Below are 21,631 nucleotides of genomic sequence, written 5' to 3'. Positions count from 1 at the left end.
CACACACCACAGCACAGAAAGAAGAGATCTCACTGATGATAACTGAGTCTTTAAAGTCGGAGATTTTCTTCATTTATGCAGCTGAGAAATTTTGTCTTTGTGCCAGAAGACAGTGCATATTCAAGCTTCTTGCAGGTATGTATTGAGAAATAATACAAGGAGTACTTGTATGATCTGGAAATTTTACAGCTGGTTGTGCTACTGACCTTGGAATATAAAATACCACTAAAAGTAATCCTTCCAGGATTCCTTATCTTCCTGTTATCGCTGTTATGTGTCGTGTGTCTTTGCACCAAAAATATAATTGCTAATTATGTTTTTCCTTGATAGAAGGAATTGGCCAGGGATTAGATTAATTTTTGCCAAGGGCACTGAAGGTGAGGAAGGACAGCTGGTACAGTTTTACTAGTCAAGTAGGAATATGTCAGTGACTTGGCTGCTGCCCATACCTGTCCTTGGTGTTTACAGACCAAGCATGTGTGACATATCTTGACCAAAAGCCAAACCTAAGAAACTAGAAATAATTCCTTTTTAGTGAGTTCTGACCCTAATTATTATTATTATCCCTTTTTTTTTTGTAAGAGGCCTGTTCAATAAGTTACTAACAATGGAATTTTTCCTTCACATTTGCAATTAAAACCTGAAATAATGCTGTCAGAAGAATCTCAGCATGCCATAGAATAATTTCTTTTAAAAGTTTTCTTTTAAAAGTTACTTCTTTTAAAAGTACATACTATGTTTTTATTATTGGTGTTGCCATAGGACCAGACTGAGGTGTTGGTAGCTTTAAATCATACTTTTAAAAACCCATTTTTTCCCCTTTTCTTCAAACTGGTAAATTAGAACTGAAAACTGGTTAATGTAATGCTGGTTCTGTCTGGCCTGGCTGATGTCTCAGGGGAAGGAGGGAATGTGCAGGATAGGTAACAGATCAGCTGTGTCTCTCCTTAGGGGACTCTTGTGCCTCCAGCAGTTTGTGACTGGTGTGTTTGAGCCCACCAATGGGTAGCTCTGGTTGAGGCCTCCAGGCATTAAAAACAGCCCTGTGGTGCTCTCCCTGTTCTGCTTTTGAATTTGTAGACCTCTATCTTATCCTGCCTGCCTTAGTTGTTTCTCTTTCATACTGAAGAGTCATATTTCTTTTAATTGCTTGTTGCTGGAAAGCTCTTTTGTATCTTCCATTGTCTTTGTTGGACTTTGCTTTACTTCTCCAGTTTCTCAAGAAGGGAGCAACAAGTAGAACTGTTCGCAGAATTCACAGTGGATTTATTTTAAAAAAATTTAATTGTTTTGTTTTATATTGTTTCCAAAAATGATGCCTAAGTGTTTGGCTTTTTCCTAAACTTTGCACTTACGTTTTTAGAACAATAACTCAGTCCCGAATAATTAATGGTCTAACTTGGAGTCCATTTCCATATATATATAAAGGTCTTAATTTTTGTATTTTTCCCAGCGTAAATTGTTCTCAAATATCTACAATGAGTTTAGTCTGCTGGTTTTGACACCTGATTGTGCAGTGAAAGGTTCTGCAATTTTTTAACTCCTTAATCCCTGTGTTACTTCGAGTAACATAGTATTACTGGAATACACAGTGGCATTCAGAAATTGCTGCCTCAGAGCCTTTAGAAGCAGGTTTTACTTTGCCTGCCCCAGGAGAGGTGCCTGTGGTGTTCTGTTGGCACTCCACGTGCTTAGGAGAGAACAACTGCTGATTCATACCCTTTGTCTTCTATCTTTAAACAATGTACTGATATGACAACTTCTTTTGGCAGCACAGCATCTTTAATAGTTTTTGGCAAGGGAATGTGTCAGATGCCTTTTAGAATTTCAAGCATGCGCCCTTATTAGATCTCTGTACTCTCATTTAAGTTCTTCTTTAGAAGAACTCTAAAATGTTTATCAAACATGACTTTCCTTTGCAAAAGCAACTCTGTATGTTCATCCTATTGTTTCCTTAGCTTTAGAACAATTTCTGGCACTTTGCTATATACAGAAAAATATAATTAGTCTGTAGTTCCATGGATCCCTCTGGAATCTCTTAGTAAAAAGAAGTCCTTCCATCCACTAAAATCACAAAAACTTGCTGTCACTTCTGCCAGCTTCCAGTCACTTGATAACGAGGCAGGTTTAACCCAGAAGTTCCACTGCAGTTACTTAATTTCTTTTAGAACTGGAGAGTGATAGCCCCCATCTTCCCCTGTTTGTCACTCTTTCCTCTGTAACCTCTCCTGATATTTTCCTCTGAGGTGTAAAACCTTTAACAAGTTTTCTGTAAAGGTTCTTTGCAAGTTCATGCATGGTACCAAAAACTGATCGTGGGGTTTTGTTCAGAGTTTGGGGATTTTTTTTTTTTTAAACTCAGTGGTCTTTCCTTCCCTGAGCACTTTGCTTTTTATTTTATTTTGATCATCTGCTTGCCTTCCTCGGGCAAGCAAATTCCTGTTCCTGAGGTGCTGGTCAGTGTCAATGCACTTTTGTGTATTATTCCTCTACACTCATCTGTCTGCAAATGTTACATTCAGTGACTGATTCCATGTGACTCCTAAAGCTGAATTGCTAGTTTTACAAAGGTTAAAGTTTAAATGCTAGAAGCTTCCCACTCCCCACAAAAATAACTTTAATTTGGTGTGTGTATTTAAAGTCATTGTAGTGAAGTTTAGTACATTCAGTCTTAGTGCTGTCATTGGGCACTGCATCTTGGTTTGGTTGACTTGTCTTTTTGGCTTCATTTAAATATTTTCTTTATATATGTTGCTTCTTTTTTATGGAAGTCTGTGGTAGTGGACTGCTGTCTTTATTAATAAATTTGGTCAATAGGCTTGCAGGAATAAAAGTCACCATTTAAAAAAACAGTATTTGAAAATAGCATTTTGGCTCAGGCCTTGTATGGCCCTGATCAGCTGCATGAAAAAGAATATATTAAAAAAGTGATCTTGGCCTCTGCAGTGTGACATTTATCCAACCTGCTCATAATTGTCATCACAGTTACAGCACAGCATTACCTTCCTCAGATGTCATAGCTGCGGCTGCTATCTTAATGGTGTGAGTACTAATACTGGCTAACAACAGAGTTTACCTTGCCAGGTCTAGAAATTCAATCCATATTTGATTTGATGATTTAATATGTTGATATTTAGTTTTATGACTCTCTTATATATTTAATGCCAATATCTTTCTTATTTTACTTCCATCATATTTCTGGTACGCCTGTTACATCACTGTCCTCAATGAAAAGCAGACATTCAGGCTTTGCATCTTACGCTGATGGCATTTATGCCAAGCTATATAGAAATGTTTGGAGTTTTTTTGCATATGGATGTTTGTGAGTCAGACTGTGCATTTGATGGACTTACAATGATTTCTCAATTGAATTTTGAAAACTTCAGTCCACTCACTTATTAGACATACATAGTTTCTGTGATTCCATTCCTAATGGAAGTGAGAGAATGTGCTCTTATCCATGTGATGTTTCTTTACCCACTATGTTGTTTAAAACTCTTCTATAATCTCTTCAGTAGCAACATATTTTGCTTTTTTTTCTCTTTAAGAATGGAGTATTTTATGGAGTCCCACTATTCCGTGTTTCTGCAGTTTCTAAAGAAACTGTAGTCCTCTTCCTACAACTGTTTTTTTCAGGCATGCATTGAAACTTTGCCTCATCCACTTAGTTTTGGGAGCATTTTAAAGAAGGCTGCAGTGCAAGTCTGGTCTTTAACTTACTCTTGGTCTTTAACTTACTCTATGTTTTATTCTAGATCTTTTCTCCTGCCCCACCCAATATCACTGGCTTCTACATGGCCTTTCACCAGCACCACAGAATTTCTAAAGAGACCATCAAGGCATGAGGGTGGCTGATTTTGCAGCTGTCATTTAATTCAGCATGCAGTCAGCCCTCTTACAGAGCAACCCCTTTTCTGAATCACCCATAATTATTGCTTTGGATTTTTACTCAGCTGGGTTCCTGCTTCAGAGAGGATATCCTTGCTACAAGAAGATTGTATACTGTAGTATTTACTCATTTCTGTGACCTGCCTTGTCACTGCCAAGTTAGGAAACCTAAAATTGTTCTGTTGACTTTGATTCAGTTCAAAGTTCCTAGGTAGTGTGATTTGTGTGTTCTGGGATTTAATTAAAGCACACTGTAGACCTAGAAAGTTAATTGTTTTGTGTGTCTTTGCATTTTTCTAATGTTTGGGAAGATGAGGAACTACTCTTGTCCTAGGTAGGTCATTGGACCCTTACTTTTGCTTATCTCTAAAGAAATGTGTTTGTAACTTAGAACTTGCTGTAGTGAACTCACAAACAATCTTCTCTTTCTCTTGAGGCATCAATTGCAATGGATGGGCTGGAGGGAGCTCTGAGCAGCCTGGTCTAGTGGGAGGTGTCCCTGCCCATGGCAGTGGGCTTGGAACTAGATAATCTTTAGGGTTCCTTCCAACCCAAGCCATCTGTGATTCTGTGATTGTCAGTAGAAGTTTGTAGCAGGAGACATCAATTGTTCATGAGGTGGTTTTGGGTTTGGGTATTTTTTAAAATATTGCAGCTGTAAGGAGGATGAGGAGCTCTTGCAGGGAACAGCTTTTGCAGACTATGGTAACAGTCATTATAGAAAAGTGTGTAATGTTGGCTGAGTTTGTGTGCTGAGTGAGCGAGGGTTGTATCCCATGAAGAGATTTCATTGTGGCCTCCTGAGGGCAGTCTATCCTAAGGCATTATTGTATTGGTAATGGTGAGAAAACTTTAGCGTTTTAGCAATGTAGAGTTGCCAGTGTAGATGCAAAGCTGATGGCTGGCGTCCCTGTTACTGGTTTTGTAAAATCCAGTTCCATATATCCTGAGCTATTGGGGGTTGAAAGGCATGACTTTTAAAGATGGAAAGGATTTCATACTGAGATCTGTGAAATTTGGATTGAAAGTGGATATCTAAATCCCAGCCTGCAAAATCTCTTTGTTACGTTATTACCTACAGTTAAAACACACATTGTAATGATTATTTATTGCTGGAAGACAAATTTTCCTACTTTGATGTGTTGCACAGTGTGAGAAGTTGTATTGCATGACACTGAAATGTGTATTGCCTATTGCAATTATGTGACTTTTTTTTGGAAGCACAGTGTAGTTCATTTAAGTAAAGCAAATGAAAAATTAACTCTTCAAGGCCAGGTGCACCCACTTGATTCAGTTAATCAGTGTTTGAAAAGACAAGTCAAGAGTAGTGGTGGAGAGAAGTCATTCGGTGTGCTTAATGCCTGAAGAAGTAAACACTCTGCTGAAGTCCCAGATTATATTTGATTTTCACACACACATTGTGTTCCATTTCAGATTATATGCTAAAGGCTCCTTTTTGCTGTTAAGTAAGTAAATAATGCTATGTGTACCTTGCCAGACAACTTTGGATCAGCGTGACTATAATCACAGCTGTTTCTGGTATTTTTATGTTTTCACTTTTCATGTTAACAGCTCATACTTGTGAAGGTCTGGGATAGTTTTTGTTCGTTGTATATAACAAAATTGCCACTTTGAGTATGTTGGTATCACATGCAACAAGACAACACCCAAGTAAAAGTCACCAAAGCTTACTTCGTATCATTGCACACAGATCAGGGCAGTGTCAGTGGGAGTGTGGGGGGCAGATGTCACTGAGCAAATGGAATTGTGTGGATGTTCCTCAGCGTTTCCCAGGCTGCTGGCTGATGGTACTGAGGTGCCCTTGCGTGTGTAGGATGCTGATGAGTTTGAAATTGCTGCATGATTTTGAACAATTTGTTTAGGAGTAACTGCAAACTGATTATATGGTATTGCTAAAGCTTCTTAGTGAAGCAGTTTGATGGTTTGATGTTTTGTGAAATCTAACTTTCAGATCCCCCAGCTCTGTATTTCTAATGTTGAATGCAGTAATGTTGCAGCTCTGTGCTGAAGGCTGTGCTGTCAACACCTGCATGCCAACAACCGGTTCAAAGCTCTCAGCTGCAGTGTTTTAATTTTGCTCCTCTCAATATGACCTTTTATCCTATTTTTTTCAGATAGTTGGTAAAATTCTACTGAAAACTTTCTGCAACTTCAGAGAAAAGAAGGAATATAGTAATTTCATGTGTTTTGTTTAGATGTCATTTAGTGTGCATGCATGATTTTTGATGGTGAGATGCCCCTGCCAGCAGCAGACTGGAACTTCATCCATTCTCTGCAAGCACTTGTAGCTCTGTTGTTGGAAAGCATATATAGAACAGACAGAAGTGTATAATTGTATACAATTACACTTGTAATTTTATTGTTCACCGTAATTTTCAGGACACCAGCATGGAGATGTCCTTAATTTGCAACAGACTACAGGTGAGCTGCCTGTTGTATAGAAAGTGTTACCTTATGAGGTATTTTCAGCATCTTTTGCAGTAGCTCAGAAAGGTCCTGTGTTTGGCAGTCTGGGTTTTGTACCCTCAGTTCTCCAGAAATACTCTGTGATGTCTGGGACAAGAGTTGTCCAAAAAAGCTTGACAGTGTATTTCCCTGAAACTGTGTTGTTAAACACACAGGGGAAAAGTCCTACCATAATCCATTTGGTGTGATGAGAGTTGTAGAGCTCTTTCTGTAAATTTTGTAATCATTCTGTGCAGTGGCCACGTACTGTTATTTTTTTCTGCTTTCTTGTTCTACAGCTCTTTCTGGACCAGAACTAGAAAGTGACAGCAATTACAAGACTTGGCCAGTCCCCAGAGTTACCTGTTGCACTGCAGTTGGTTTATAAATCACAAAAATTCTCCTTCTAGGTGGTGTTGAACTGAAGTTCATTTGTCTCCATCCTCTGTATGGCTGCTGGAATTATTGCTGTGCAGGTACTGCTGCTTGTAGTCTGGCTTTTTTGCTTTCAACATCACTGAGCATTATGTTCCAAACACATTTTTATTAGAGACGGAGTGCAGTATTAGATAATGTTATAATTTTAACATCTGTTAAAGGATGCAAACTGGCTTAATTTTGAGTTAGAATTGCAAGCTCTAAGACAAGTCAAAAAATACTGTGTGCTGTCTGGAATACATTGTAAATTCCTTGGGGCAGGAGCTGTATTTCCATTGTTTTATGTGCTCGTATTTCTGTTCAAACAAAAAATCTGTGCAGAGGGAAGGCCATTTCTTTGTCAGTTCAGGAGAATAAGATAAATCTCAGTAAATTCTACTCCTTGCATGTACATTTGAATCGTGAGGGAGTGAATTAGCCAACATGCGTAATCCAAAGTAGGCGTTTCTAGTCCATGCATTAATTTATCTGTAGTGCATGGTGTGGGTTTGGCAGCAGGGTTGTGCAACCAGAGCACACAGCTGATCCCTCAGCATCACAGCATGCTGGATAATGTGAGCTTGTGAAGTACTTACATACGAAATCTGTTTGCGCTACTTGAAGAGGTGTAAGGACATAGCTGGCCATATGTGGGGGGTCAAGGCATTTCTTAGCATACACCCTAAGTGAATTAAAATCGACTTTCAAAGTGGTGAAATAGAAAGAAACAATGACTTATAAGCTGGGGTTTCAAGCTGGGCTGGTTTTGACCCTCAACCATCAGCTGGCTGTAATGGAAGAAAAATTATGTATGTTAATTAATCATTGTTGCCTTGAAGCTGCAGGATAAAGGCTCTGTGTGTTAAGGTACAGCAGCAGCTGGAAAAACCTTCATGCATGTGGAATTTTGCACCTCAGTGTTGGTACTCTTGACAGAGGTTTCTGTTATCATCCAGACTGTCAATTGCATTGAGTCTTTTGCTGCTATGAATATGCTTGGCCTGATCAGCTTCCTAAATAATTTGAAGTCTTCCCATACCTAAACTGGAAGTCTTGCAAAAAAGTCAAGGCTCCTTTTTTTATTCTTGAAAAATTACCAAAGTACACTCACAGGTCATACTGTCTATCTTTGAACTATGTGGAAGGAGATTAAACTTCTGAAAGTTACTTTGATGCTTCCAAGATTTTTTACTTTTTGGCTTGAGTAGTGTCATTTGCTTACGCCATGCTTCTCTCTCTGCATTTGTAAACCCAAACAGTCCCAGTAACTAAGTAACAGCACAGCTGAATGTTTTCATAAAAACAATGTTGCTGCTTAGAGATGTGATTTACAACTTAAGTGTGTCTGTACATATATACAGAGGCAAAAAGTGATGATGACCTCATCTTCAAGCTCAAAAGCAGTTTCAGTTTTTCAGTTCCCAATCCAAAGACAAATGTACTGTTAGCAGACTCAGCTCCATTGACTGCAGTTGCAGTATTGCCATTAATGTCAGTGCTTTCTTAATTGCTGACATAAGCCTGTTTGTAGTGATCAATCCTGGAAATGTAAACCCAAAAGAAAAAATGGATAATCTCGCATCTTTCCTGGTATCTTCACATTGAGAAAAGATGGAGAAACTACTTAACAGTCAGGATTTTGTAAGTAAATCTGACTTTTTTTAAAGTTTTGATATTTTCTTGTTATCAGGCTCTTAAATGAATTTAACAGTGCTCAGACCATGCTCTTTACTTAGTTGTAAGTGATGACATACTGCAATTACTAGGAACACAAAACAGACCTGCATATTTTCTAACCTATTAAAAAGAAGTATCTTCCAGTACTTCTATTTGGCAAAAGTTTCTCAGAATTTATGAGTAATGTTCCTCTCTTCTGTTCAAACAAGATTCCAGGTCACAAGCAGACTCCCCTGATAAATTCCAGTAGTTTTTAGATGCTGCATATAGGCCTCATTTAATCTGTATTCATAATATTTAAAGTTTCCAGAGCTTACATTTGCATGCTTGTACTGAAACAGTTATCTTTACCAGAAGGAAAACTTTCTATTTGTGTAATATTTATTGATGTTAAACCCACATTATATCAGCACAACAGTCCAAAGTAATGATAATACATTTTTTTTATAAATACAAATAAAAGGTGGCAAAATAATGCTAGTGAAGCTAAACAAAAAAGTAAATTAGCATGTCACAGTCGAGGAAAATTTGGCAAAAGATATGACATACTTCTAGAATAGAATCAGATTATTCCCACCTGACAGACTATGATGTTAATCTAGATTAACCATCCCCAGTACTAGTCATATCCTGCACCAGAATAGTACTACCTCTTGTGCTAAAGTTTATTAGTCACTAAAAAACAAAACAAACTTTGTGTACTTACAAAGCAATACACGTATAGCAGTAATGCAATATATGGTGTACACAATTACAAAACTAAAAAAAAAACAACAAACAAAACTCTAAGTACAGGACTTATGAATAAATGAACTGAGATAAAGGATTTCAACACTTTTATTATAAATAATGAAAGATACCATATATGTGCTTCATATAAGGAATACAGTGTTTTCCTTTCCTAGCAAAGTATCGTAGCTCGTACCATCAAACACTCATTTTCCTTGTCAGGCCTAGTAATTCTTCCATCCATCCATCCTCCCACTTTCCCTCCCCTTCAACTGAAATTCATTTGGTTCTAATTTAAAACTACCTAGGCAGGTGTGACTTAAGTGGGGCTCCACTTCCATGTGGATTTGCCTTGCATTCTGAAAGTAGCCTTCAGGCTTTTCACCTATGGTGCACAGACTCTACCCCTTAAAAGAGCTGTCATTTGCCTACAGTCAGGAGAAGGAAGAAAGAAAACCTACCAGAGACATGTTTTGTTAAGAAGAAAAACAAAAAGGAGCAAATTGGATGTTTTTGCCTATCTTAATTTTCTACTTCCTCAGATTTGTAAGCCTATCACCTGTGGTGTATACTTGTCATTTAAATCCATATTGCAGTTTCAACCCATTTTTCACTTACTATACATTGCTAAAATCCTCATACATATTACATAAGCTTTAAACAGTCAAACATCCCATACATACACTCCCTAGTTTTCAGCTCACCTTAGAATTTCAGAATCTTGAATGGGAGTATTACAAGGTTACAGACTGCTGTCAGAAAATCCAAAGAGTCAACCTCCTACCCAGTCCCTCCCACCCCTTGCAGTAACTCACTGCAGTGGTTCATACTATCAGCATTTTTCCCCATCTAGTTACCAATGCGTAATCTGGAGTAGATTGTTAATATGTGTCAGCTCTTCTTTGTTGTCCTGCAGAAGTTAAATTACTTCTGTTTAGACTGCCCTTGCTGTATGTTTGTAAATAAGCCTCCTCCAAGATGGCAAAAAAGAAAAACACAAATGAATTGAAAGTTAGGGTGTTGAAGTCCACACTAACAGCACTGAAAGAAAGATTTTTTTCATTGTTGAATAGAAAGCAGTTTGCAGATATACAGCATTTCCTTACATTTCTTTTCCTTGTCCCTTCCTGTTTTATTCCTATAATATTGCACTTGTTCATCGTAGCTGTCAGAATGCGTAGCCATTTTAGAATTGTCGACAACTCTTGAAGAAAACATCTTGCATCTACTTACTGCTTATGAAGGTATGTAGGGAAAAATCTTTCTCTCTGATGCATTTTGGCCTCTATGAAAAGGGTTATGAAGCAACATAGGTTAAGGAACTGGTGAGTGTGATTTGTTGTGCAATGTGTACATTTCTATTAATAATCTATCCATTTTTCTAATTTGGTATAATGAATAAGGAATATATGGTTACTGTGTTTGTTGTTTATCTTTTGTACATGAAGGTGTCTGCCCTTGCATAAAGTGACGTAGGAGTATCATTGGTCAAGGCAATGGCTTTCAGTGTTTCTGCTTTGAAAGGAAATGATGGAAGTGGCAGTTGAATCTACAGATCATCGCTCTCTACCAGGCCAGGCTGCATTGTCAGGTGGACTGGGTTTGCTTCGGGCTGGAAAGCTGCTTTGATGTCTAGTCCTTGGTCACAAAGAGCAGCGTATCGGCTGGCTGAGGGCCGCACCTTCTTTGGCTTGGTCTGCTGAGGTGGTTGTTGCCACTGAGCTATAGGTTAAAAAAGAAAGAAAAAGTGTTAGTCCTCCTGAGCTATGCACCAAAGTGTGCCAGATGCTCAGTCAACCCTTTGTGAAGGAGATACTACTTTCTGAGAAACAGAAAACCATTATATCAAAGGTAAATTGTTTCATTTCTTGGCATTGTTAATTTTTTTTTCTCAGCACCTAGTTTCACCTTCAAATGTAAATAAATACACAGCCTGTGTTTCTTTCTGGCATTGTTTTCTATGTTTCCTTGTGCCACTTCTTCCTGAGAAGGATGACAGCAAGGAGGTTGTTTCAGTGCACTGAAATTACAGTAACAGGCCTGTTCTAGGGTTAGTTGTTGCCTATAAAAGGAAATTATTTGGTTGCCGTTGCCACCCCTTGTGTGCTGAAGAACACTGAGCCAAGTCTCTAATTCACAATCCCCACTTCCACCACCACCCAAGAAACCATCTTTTATCAGTTTCTTCCCTTCCCCCTCCCCCTTAATGCTTGCTATGAGAAGGCTGGTAAGAGACACTGCTTTAAGTAAACATTCACTACTTAAGGGGTTGCTTTGGAACAAACTGAGTAATTAAGCAAAAAGCCATAAAAACACCTACTACGCTTTTGGTAGCTGTCACAGGTGTATTACAGACTAATGTACAAAAGAATACAAAAGGTTAGGGAAGTGCCAGCAAAACAATAGTAATAATGATCCACAAAAATAACATAATCATGCTGTTATCTGTTGTTAATTAGCTATATTTAATGTACTAAGCAAAACCAGAAAGCATGCATGCTTGTTTTGCTTTAGGTGTCTGAAAGATGGTGAAATATACTTTGACAGAGCATTTGTTGTCTTGAAGTGGATGTTTACTATTGAGGAGAAACTATAAACAAAAGAAAGAGAGACCAATGTAAACCATTCTGTGAACAACCCAAATCTTACAGGACTGTTGCTTTTGGGGGTATTAATATGATCATGAAAATTGAAACCACTTACTATAAACATCCAACCTGGCAGTGCAAGACACAATCCCAGCCTCATTCTTAGCTGAAACAGTGTACCAGCCAGCATCCTCCTTTGTAGCTCCCTGAATAAGCAGGCAAATGTAGCCGTAGTTATCCTGGTGCATGCTGATCAAAAGAAAAGTAGAACATTATTATTTAAATCACAAACCACTGTAGAATATTTTAGAATGTCACTATAAACCAACTCAATCTTAATTACAGATTGATTATAGTCCACTTTTAATTAAAATGGAACTTCCTATGAAATTAGCAAGTAGAAACGAAAGCCTTGAGTAGGCTTGACAATTTGGCAGTTTAATATCCCATATTGAAAACTAAGAAGAAGAAACACATGAAGTAACTTTTCCTTCCCAATTATGGATTAAGACATCTGGAGAAGCAGGAACACCAGATCTCACCCAGACTTTTTGTGGAAAGGATGAAGAAACTCGAGGAAGCTCTTGAAACATAAACTATTCAATCTTAATTAACTGTGCAGCAGAATTATGTCAAAGTTTCTGCTGAAAAGTACATAGCATTCCTTTGGAACCTTGATTTTCACTAGCAAATTTCTGTAGTCTTGGTTCTGGAAGGGTAAAAGTAGTTCTCCTCTTGCTTAGAGCGCAAAGGTAGTTGTGTAAGTCTAATGATGGAAAACAAATAACATTTTGTTTCTGGCTCAGCCACCAGGCTGGCTGCAAGTTTGAGTAGATGTCATAAATTATCACAATCACTAGTTAATATTTATGAGATGCTCTTTACACAAAGCGTTCATTTGACCTTTTAGGTTTTTATTTGTTTTACAGGATAAATCATCACTGAAGTTACACATGGGAAGATTAAATCAGTCTAACCTCACTCGGTCAGTGTTGTATGTGAGTGACTCGTTCTCTTTCTTCCAAAATATCTGAGGAGATGGCTCCCCTGAGATCCGACACTCCAGTCGCACTGGGAATCCCTCAGTCACACCTGTGTTTTGTAGCTTCTCTATAAACACAGGTGCTTTCTGTACTTCCTTAGCTGTGAAAATAAAGATTGCAGTTATGTTAACATTTGTCTATGAAAACGTAGGCTTTCTTTCAGCAGTGTGCTAAAAACAGTCATGAAAGACCTAAGTGGCAGGAAATGTGTTGTCTTTGTTAGTCACAAAGTTCAGTGCTGGTTTCTCTGAAGAAAACAGTCCCATCATTATTTTAACAGGGGGAAAAGTGAATGCTAGAAAGCTGATTCTTCCCTAAAGTAATTGAAATGTGGAGCATGACAACTAGATAAACTGGCTGCACTATGCTTGGTAAAAAGAGCTCCTTCATATACCACAAAAGCATGGACTTTTAACTGAAGAAGGAACTGCTCTACCAGAAGACTGCAGTGGCATTAGTCTGATGCGCTGTGAAATGCGCAAGCCATATCCTGCTGGCTGCCCAGGGGTAGGTGTGGGTCTGCACAGATTGTCATGACAAAGAAACATCCAGGGAAATAGCCCGGTCTGTGGCCTCATGCCAGCAGCCCCCTTTTCTTAACTGTGCACAGACATTACATGCCAGTCACTTTATGCCACAACGTAACACGAATAGCTCACCCATAAATATACCATAGTTCTGTTACTGCCAGGTTTCCTTTTCTTACCCCCCTACCCCTTGAAGTGTCATTTGACATCACTTGTGTTTTCCCATGCTATCCTGGCAGTGCTCAGCCTGACAGCTTAGCACAAAGATGTTACCTGCAACAGTGAGCTCCAGGCTGAATGAATTTTCACCAGCTCTGTTGCTGGCAATGCACGTGTAGATTCCAGCATCTCTGGCTGTGACTGGTTCTATGATCAAGGAGTGCACCCCATTCTCACGCACCAGCATTTTGTGAGAACTGTCAGGGCGAATTGGTCTGCCATTAAGTTGCCAGCTTAAGTCTGGAGTCGGTAATCCACTAACCTTGAGTGCAAAGAGAATAGTGGGAAATTGTTTTAGCCACATGAAACACTGGAGGAGTCTAGACTTGTTACTTCAGGGAAGTTTGGTTTTGTTTGCTACTGCAAGTGTACCAAAAGATTTAAGATCTAATTCTGTCCTGATTTACACACTGAGTCAGTTGTAGTCACTTACTTACTTTCTAGCCAACTCCCTGAATTCCATGATGTTTTATGGGCGCGACTGAAAAAAGATCAGCGTTTAGATAGGCTAGAAGCTAAATAATAATACGTTGCAAAACAAAAGGCAGCGTGACACTTTTTGTCTTTTTTATTGTTTGCTCTTCAGGTGGAATGAAAAGATACTCCTTTCTAGATTAACTTCTTGTTGAAAAACTTGCAGACAAAAAGATGTGAGCTGACTAATTACTGACCTCTGAAGTTCCATTCCACTTAGGTGTACCCTAGTGACAGCACCACCTGCACTAGTTAATGCTAGGTCTACATGAACAAGTCTTGTACTTTTGAAAGCCGTGCCACTTGCTGTGGGGACTGCTTCAGAGCAAACAGCTTCTCCCAAATAGGTCAGCATAAAGTAAACAGAAGTCACCCAAGCCTGAATTATTTCGGCTCAGCAGTCATAAATCAGGTTTATACTGTTTGACACTTTTAACCGGGGTTCAAAACTCAAGTAGTAAAAGGACTTAAAATGTAGAAACATGTTGTCTTTATAGTGTGTGCTGTTTCCCTCCACACCCCAGCGTAGCTGAATTCTATAAATCAGTTTACTCTGAGCTTTAAGATCTGCCTGAAGCACTTTCATTGGAGGGGAGGCAAACTTTTATTGTCCACTTACTCAGTCATAAGCAATGAGATTAATTACCCTACTAACAGGCACCGAAACTGCCAATAGGCAAAACAGCCTTGAAAAGAAACCAATGTGGTTTTTGAGTCAGCTGATGTTATCAAAAGGCTGCTGCTACCCTTTGCATGACACTTGCCTTGCAGTCCATCCTGCATAGTTTTCCTTCTTGAACAGTCAGGTCTCCAGGAGCCTGTAGAAAATGAGGCCGGAAGAATCGTTCCTGAATTGGTTCATTTTCATCACCACTGTCCCTTGATCGAGATCGTGGTCTTAAAATAACATGAAATAAAGGTAAATTATTTTTCTCTGCTAAATCAGAAGAACCATAATCACTTAGAAGACTGCTTTGAATTTTAAACAACTTCTTTGAGGTATACTGTAATCACCTCATATTTACACACATGCACTGGTAGCAGACTGAGTTAATTATGACACTGCAGTTATTTAATTACTTTCATTGAATTCACATGTTGTGACAAAATATGACCTATAAAACAATACTGCTACAGAATAATTGCTTGTAATATTAATTTTATATGATAGTACTTTTGTTTAGAGAGTCTTAAAATCGGTGAAATAAATAAAGTTGGCAGGCCTTGGCATGTAGCTTCAGTTCCCCATTTCTAGTGTCCTGTGTATTTAATCCCCTCACTGCTGCTGTTTACACCAGAAAGTACATGCACTGTTCACTAATCATGGTTCCCTTTCAGAAAATAACAGCAGCTAAAAGCTAACTCATCTTAATTGAGAACAGATTTTTTACATTAGACTTATCTTTTGTTCTGCATTAGTGAAGACTGTACAGAAAATTCTGTGTATTGAATTGCTGTGAATATATTTATTCCTTATTTAACAGGTTTTTTGTATGAGATACTCATGAACATTTTCAAAGCCACCAAACTGTGGAGTCAAAACAATGAGAATTTCAATTGTGAACAATAGGAAGAAGAACTTTGGTTGCTAATTTTTTTTATAAAGACACCATAAACAGTTTAATAAATAATAAAAAGGAAAGAAAAATAACTCCTGTCCCCAGACACAGTATCAATCACCTTAAGCTTCTATGGTGTAATTTAATCCATTTTCAGCATTGGCTATTCTTGTTTGTTAATTTAATCTATCAAATCTTTTTCTAACTGGTTCCTCATTCAACTAGATTTTTGTTTCCATTGAAATTAGATTATTCCATTCACGTGATTTATCAAATAATCTTGAAACAAAGTTTCATATCTGCTTTTGTCCTTGCATGATCAGTTCAGTGGATTCCATTCTGGAGCCAGTTGCTGCCTACAGCAACATTCTGTGTCAGGGAAGAGGAGCTACACAAATATCCTCCAAAGACTACATTTATCAATGGCACATTGCAGTGAAATTCTCTTTTCTGTATACCATATTCTGTTAACTTTTGCCAGTGTATCTCTTTTGGCCACTGTCTGCAGCATTCATGCTGCAGTATAGGTGCCCATATGCATTTTCTACCACCCAAGGGCATTTCTCTAGGTTAAAATCCTTCACAACAAAGAAAAGCTTAAACCCCTCAATGGTTACATTTGGAAAACAAGATGCTGTACTACTGCATGGAAGATAAACACCCCAGCTGCATGCTCTGCTCCACTGAGGCTGCGGTTAATTACAGTTGCTTGAATTTGATTTGTTTTCTCCTGCTCTGTTGTTGCCCTTTTTCTGCCATTGCTTTGTTTGAATTGGCCAGGCATCACCTTTGCTACGGTATGATCTCTTATTAATAGATTAATGTTGACTTTTTAATGATCATCACAGTTTTCCCACAGCTATAACTAAAGGCAAATGGAGGAGCTGGGGGGGAGTTGTGTAGCTACCTACTTCATACTGCTTAATAATGCAGGGCTGGATACCAAAATGGGAAACCCAGACTGACATTCCTGCACACGCTAAGAGTTTATGTAACTCTTCAGGTGCATAAATCCAGGCCTGAAGCATCTCATAGTTTTTGCTGCTTCAACATGATTCAGGAGCTCCAACATTGCAGCTCATAAGCCACTCTGAGTTTTAGCTGGTGAGCTCCTAACCCATTTTGCAGACAGAGATGCCTCATGCATGTAGAGGGGATGGAAGACCGAGAGCGATGAGGAAAAACTGTGCTGATATTTGGTAATGAGTTCTGCAAGACCAGCTAGAAATGATGGTATCTGGTCAAGTGAGCATTGCACAATGCAAGCCACTAGTGCAAAATCTGCCTCCACGTTACTGATGAGCACCCTGCTGGTAAGATGCCAATGAAGTACAAGTAACTGGTGCTTCATAAGGTCTTGTGAGTCTGTGCCAAACAGGTGAACTGGCACCACAGGACTGTGAAAGCCACCATCCCATTGCTGCAGCTGCAGGAAAAGGCAGCACTGGGCAAAACTGGGGGGGGGGGGAGGGGTTGGGTGGGGTGGAATTATGCTAAATAAAATAGAAAACAAAGAAGTTAGGAATTTGTGACTACAGATGTTGCATTTCTTTTTACCTCTCTGTAAGTTTACCCTAAAATCGCAGACTATTTTTAAGCCTTTGCCTTGAGAGGTGAAACTAGGGTCATTTTAATTCTAAAACATGTTGTGGTTTTAAACAAATAATGAAATGAGTAGAGCCAAGTGCTTCAGATGTCTAGGAATGACAAATTGCAACAGACTGGAATACTCTTGGATTCATTGTGGGTTCTTTAGAGTTGCAATGTGGACATCACATTGCACAGATCAGTTTCAGCAGAACTGACATCATGTGCTAACTGTGTCCAGGGGAGACTCCATGGCTTGGTACAGTACAATGCACTGGGAATTTCAGTGAGCAAGAAGCTGGGGAAAACTTTATGACTGACCATATGGAAATGATCACTAATTTGGAATAAAGGAGATTAAGTTCAAATTAATCTCCTAACTGAGAGCAGGGTGATAGGAATGTTTAGTTTTTAAATCTTCCTTAAATCTTGTACATTTTAAGCTTATTTATTTGGCACTCTAGCTGCCATGCTTAGGTGACACAATCTTTGTTGAGCACCTTGTCATCTAAGGGATTGAGTCCAAGCTTTGCTATACACATCAGAAAATTCAAAAGTGGCCACCCACATCAAGTGATGTTAAGGTGATGTTTGTCAGCTAAGCAAATTTCAGAGAAATATGTCAAGAGTGAAATAAAACCGCAGAGTTCTGCCAGCACACATTCTGTGGGAGATTAAATATACTTCTAAAAAGCCTGTCAACAGTGTAACAAGTCATAAAGTTCATTAAGCTAATAATTACACTTTTAATAAAACAAGGAAACAAAAGGTTTTGTTGCTCTCAAGCAAAAAAGCTTATGGAAATAATGTTGTAATGCCACAGGAATATCGCTTATCAAAAGTCTATGGCAATAAACATGACAAATATCATAGTATATGGAGAATACAGTCATTGGGGATATCACATTAGAAAAGCCTGTCTTAGGAAGGTTTTTTGTGCTCCTATTTAATCAGTCTTGGGTGAACCCTCGGATGGGAGTAGTGAGAACTGTCACTAAAGAGAGATAGTGTTGTGCTGAATGCTTATAGAAACTGGTCTTCCAGAGCAAAGTTAATGGGATAAGCCCTTTACAGGTTACTTTTACAGGAAATAAGAATCCCCAATAATTGCCCTAATTTTAATTAAACTGCTCGATGGAAATCCCATATTTATAATTCATTACTCACTGGACACCTAACTCAAAGCAATAGCAGCTGCCTGAGTGCCTATCTCCATTAGAAAATAAAATACCAGCCATAAGCGGCCTTGGACTTTGACTGGAGAGGTTGAAAGGAGCCTCCTCCATTATGACCTGAGGGTTCTGTCCATCCCAAAAAGAGAGACACACACATTTTGTCCTTCAGGAAGCTGCAGGAGTGGCAGCTGCTCAATGCTTTAACCCCAGCTACCTTCCTGTTGACTTTGTTTTTAAAGATCTTTCCCCTTTGTCACCCTGTGTGCATTGACCTATTCAGTTGAAACCTGATTCTTCATGGCAGCTTTTCCCTTCAGGAGTTAACAAGGACTTTCCATTTTTACCCATTATCTGCAGGTGCCAAGTGCATTAGTGACTGGACAGGCTACAGCAGATGGCCCCAGCCTTTTCTGTGCTGTTCCTGTCCTGACAGTGCAGCCCTGGCAGGATATTCCCCTCCACAGGCACTCGAGCTTTGGGCTTAGCAAGCCTAAGGGGGACACATTGCACAGGGAGCTGGTGGCCATCTCGGAGACATGCTGGGAAATGCTTTCAGGGCTGCAGTTTATTCTGTGCAGGAATAAGACTGTCAAGACCTTTTAAACAACCAACCTCACTTCCTAATGCTCTACAGCTACCAGAGGGGGGAAGAGAGCCTGTTTTGCATGCAGCAGTTCTACAGTACATACTAGTACCACTACTAACTGTTACCGAAATCCCTTCTTGGTTGTACACTGACTGTGTAATTACATGTTGTCTGTATATTTGTGGGGCAATATTGAGATTCTATGGCTGTTGTGACTATTAAGCAAAGCACATTCCTCATTACAGCAGAATGCAGAAACCAGAGCCCTCAGACTCCCCTGAAAGCAGTTCTGGTAACCAAAATGAAATTTTTTGTATCATCTAAAGCTGTCTAAGCTGTGCTAAAGAGCCTCATAAATGCTTTGGGTAAAGAAAAAAAATTGTTTGAAGGGAAAATTCCCTTCTATGGTCCAAAACCATAACCCAAAGCTTCATATATGAATAATTGTAAGCTCACCAAAGATAAGTTTAATGTTTTATTTCTGACTCATCATTCCTTATAAGATCCTGAACTGAGTATTACATACTGAAATGCTAAAATATTTCTAATGTAAATCTAATAAACCTCTTTGGCATGCAGTTATTTCTGTTGTTTCTTTAAATGAATACTTACTAGAAGCTGCAGTAGATAGAGGTTCCTGGTAGAATCCTAATCAGATGAAATGTTTTTAAAAAGCCTAAGTGACAAGAGCCTTCCCAACAGCTGATAGTGTAATTTGAGATACAGAGTAACTAGTGAACACCGCAAAGAAACGAGGAGAAGACAAGGAAAATTAAAGATACTCAGAAGTCATGTTATTTCAGAGGTTGCTTATACTTCTGACTGTGCAAGCTCTGCAGCAATTTTCAGACAGCAGAGGTCACACTTCTTCCTGAATGCCATACTTTTAACTTATCTGCTTACTTTACATTCATGACCTTACCACAGTTACTTTGCAAAATCCAAACTATTAACAGAAAAAAAATAAAAGCAACAAATACCTTCTTATATGAGGCTGACCTGAAGGTGACCAAGGACTGCGGCCTCTTTGATTTACAGCTTGAACCATCAGCCTGCCCGTGCAACTCACTCTGCCCTGTTACAAAGGAGAGGAGGAACATTTAAAGACTTAAACCGTGTAATGATAAATGTTCAACCCGATCTGTTCTTTTTTTGCCCATCTGTTTTATCAGTTTCCAATCTAACATGGACCAGATTGGAATGACTGTGACTATAATACATTCATGTTTTTTTTACAAAAGATTGTTAGTACTACTGGCAATCAAGTCCTTATTGACTGTTATTGATGTGGGCAGGAGGTTTCTCTGTGTATGGCAAGTGAGCAAAAGGAAATGACAAAGAGTTCAAGGTGCTGGCAGTTAACAGAATTGCTGCCTCCAAAGTGGATTGATCTACTTGATCTGGTGGGCACACAGCTCAAAAAACCCCTCATCAATGGAAAAACCCAAAGAATTTGACAAGTACTTAACAGGTCGTCTTTGCAGAGAGCTTGGTTTGAAGAATTGCACTGAAAGGCAATTAATTGTGCTGATGGTCACTGGCAATAGTTCAGGTTATTTTAAATGAATAATAAATAAAACATGGCTCTGGTGTATTTGGGCCCCTTTTTTTCTTTTACTTTGTGTTTTAGAAGACAGGCTGTCCACCACAAGCACTAGTCACAGTGGATTTGGGATGGGACTGCCTGGAGCCAGACCTGCCGATATTCGGGGCTCTGTGGAATTCACCCTGTAAGCGGTCAAAGCATCTGGTGGCCCTAATAAATAACAGCTCTGCCCCTGGGCCAGTAGCAGTAAAGCAAAATCCACATCAGCTTTGCAGTATATTTCAGCTCTAGCCATGAGCTCCACACTCAGGTCTGTCAGCATAAAAGTGACAAATATTTTTATCACAGTAACTGTGGGGTTGCAAATAGCAGTTGTTCAAGAATTGTCCAAAGCCCATAAAAAACAATTTCACTGAGCTCACAAGCAGCCTTCAAATAGCAACAACTTTTGTGTTACTTCTGGACTGTTAGAATCTGTGTCCCACTTCTATTCCCATGACCCATTTAGCCTGCAAAAAAAATCCTTGCATTAAAATAAGCCATTGTGCAAGACCCACAGCAATTCCTTATGTAAAAGCTGTTTTGCCTCACTTATGTTACAAGACCATTAAAGGTACCTGGAACAAATGTATTTCTATTTTGGGCACCATTACATATAAATATTTTTCTGGCAGGTGATGAAAACACGTATTTTGGGATTGTTTCTGCACATCTCAATACATGATGGTGTCACAAATGGAAACACAAACGGCAATAAGGAATTTGGATAGGGAAGATTAAGCAGGAAGCCAATGATTTTGGGAAAGTCATAGGATGAAGAGGAAGGAAGCAATGAGTGGGAAGTAATTAATGAGAAGATGTCCTAGAAACCAAGGGAATTCCAGCCTGAGGACTGTGGGTGTGTAGTGCAAAGAAGCAGTGAGAATGGGATAAAAAGAAAGGTGAAAATAAGAATTCAACCAGAGCCCATACAGCTCATGGAAAGAGCTCAGTTAAGGGATGTGACTTGCAGCTAAAGGCCTAAGCCAGGCAAGGTTTTGTGTTTGTCTAGGCCGAGGGTCCATTTGCTCTGGATTAACTTCTATGGCAAATTTTACAACAAACCCCAGTGGTGTGTCAGAACTTTAATTTCAGCTCACTGCACTTTACA

The 21,631-nt window shown here is 39.0% G+C and overlaps 1 protein-coding gene across 3 annotated transcripts in view; it reads right to left on the bottom strand.

The window, feature by feature from the left end:
- Positions 1–8,811: 8,811 nt before the first annotated feature.
- PALLD (palladin, cytoskeletal associated protein) overlaps positions 8,812–21,631 on the bottom strand; it is a 190,356-nt gene continuing 177,536 nt past the window's right edge. For all 3 annotated transcript variants that reach the window (XM_085058643.1, XM_085058642.1, XM_085058641.1), the window contains 6 exons: positions 19,916–20,010; positions 14,793–14,925; positions 13,609–13,816; positions 12,743–12,908; positions 11,881–12,014; positions 8,812–10,899 (listed from right to left, as the gene is read on the bottom strand). In XM_085058643.1, coding sequence (XP_084914769.1) covers positions 10,727–10,899; positions 11,881–12,014; positions 12,743–12,908; positions 13,609–13,816; positions 14,793–14,925; positions 19,916–20,010 — 909 coding nt within the window. In that variant the 3' untranslated portion in view covers positions 8,812–10,726. The remainder of the gene's footprint in view (positions 10,900–11,880; positions 12,015–12,742; positions 12,909–13,608; positions 13,817–14,792; positions 14,926–19,915; positions 20,011–21,631) is intronic.

The sequence above is a fragment of the Lichenostomus cassidix genome, chromosome 4 (assembly GCF_008360975.1).
Source record: "Lichenostomus cassidix isolate B80296 chromosome 4, HeHo_3.0, whole genome shotgun sequence".
In the NCBI taxonomy this organism is placed as follows: Eukaryota; Metazoa; Chordata; class Aves; order Passeriformes; family Meliphagidae; genus Lichenostomus; species Lichenostomus cassidix.
This window is presented reverse-complemented; position numbering and strand designations above follow the sequence as displayed.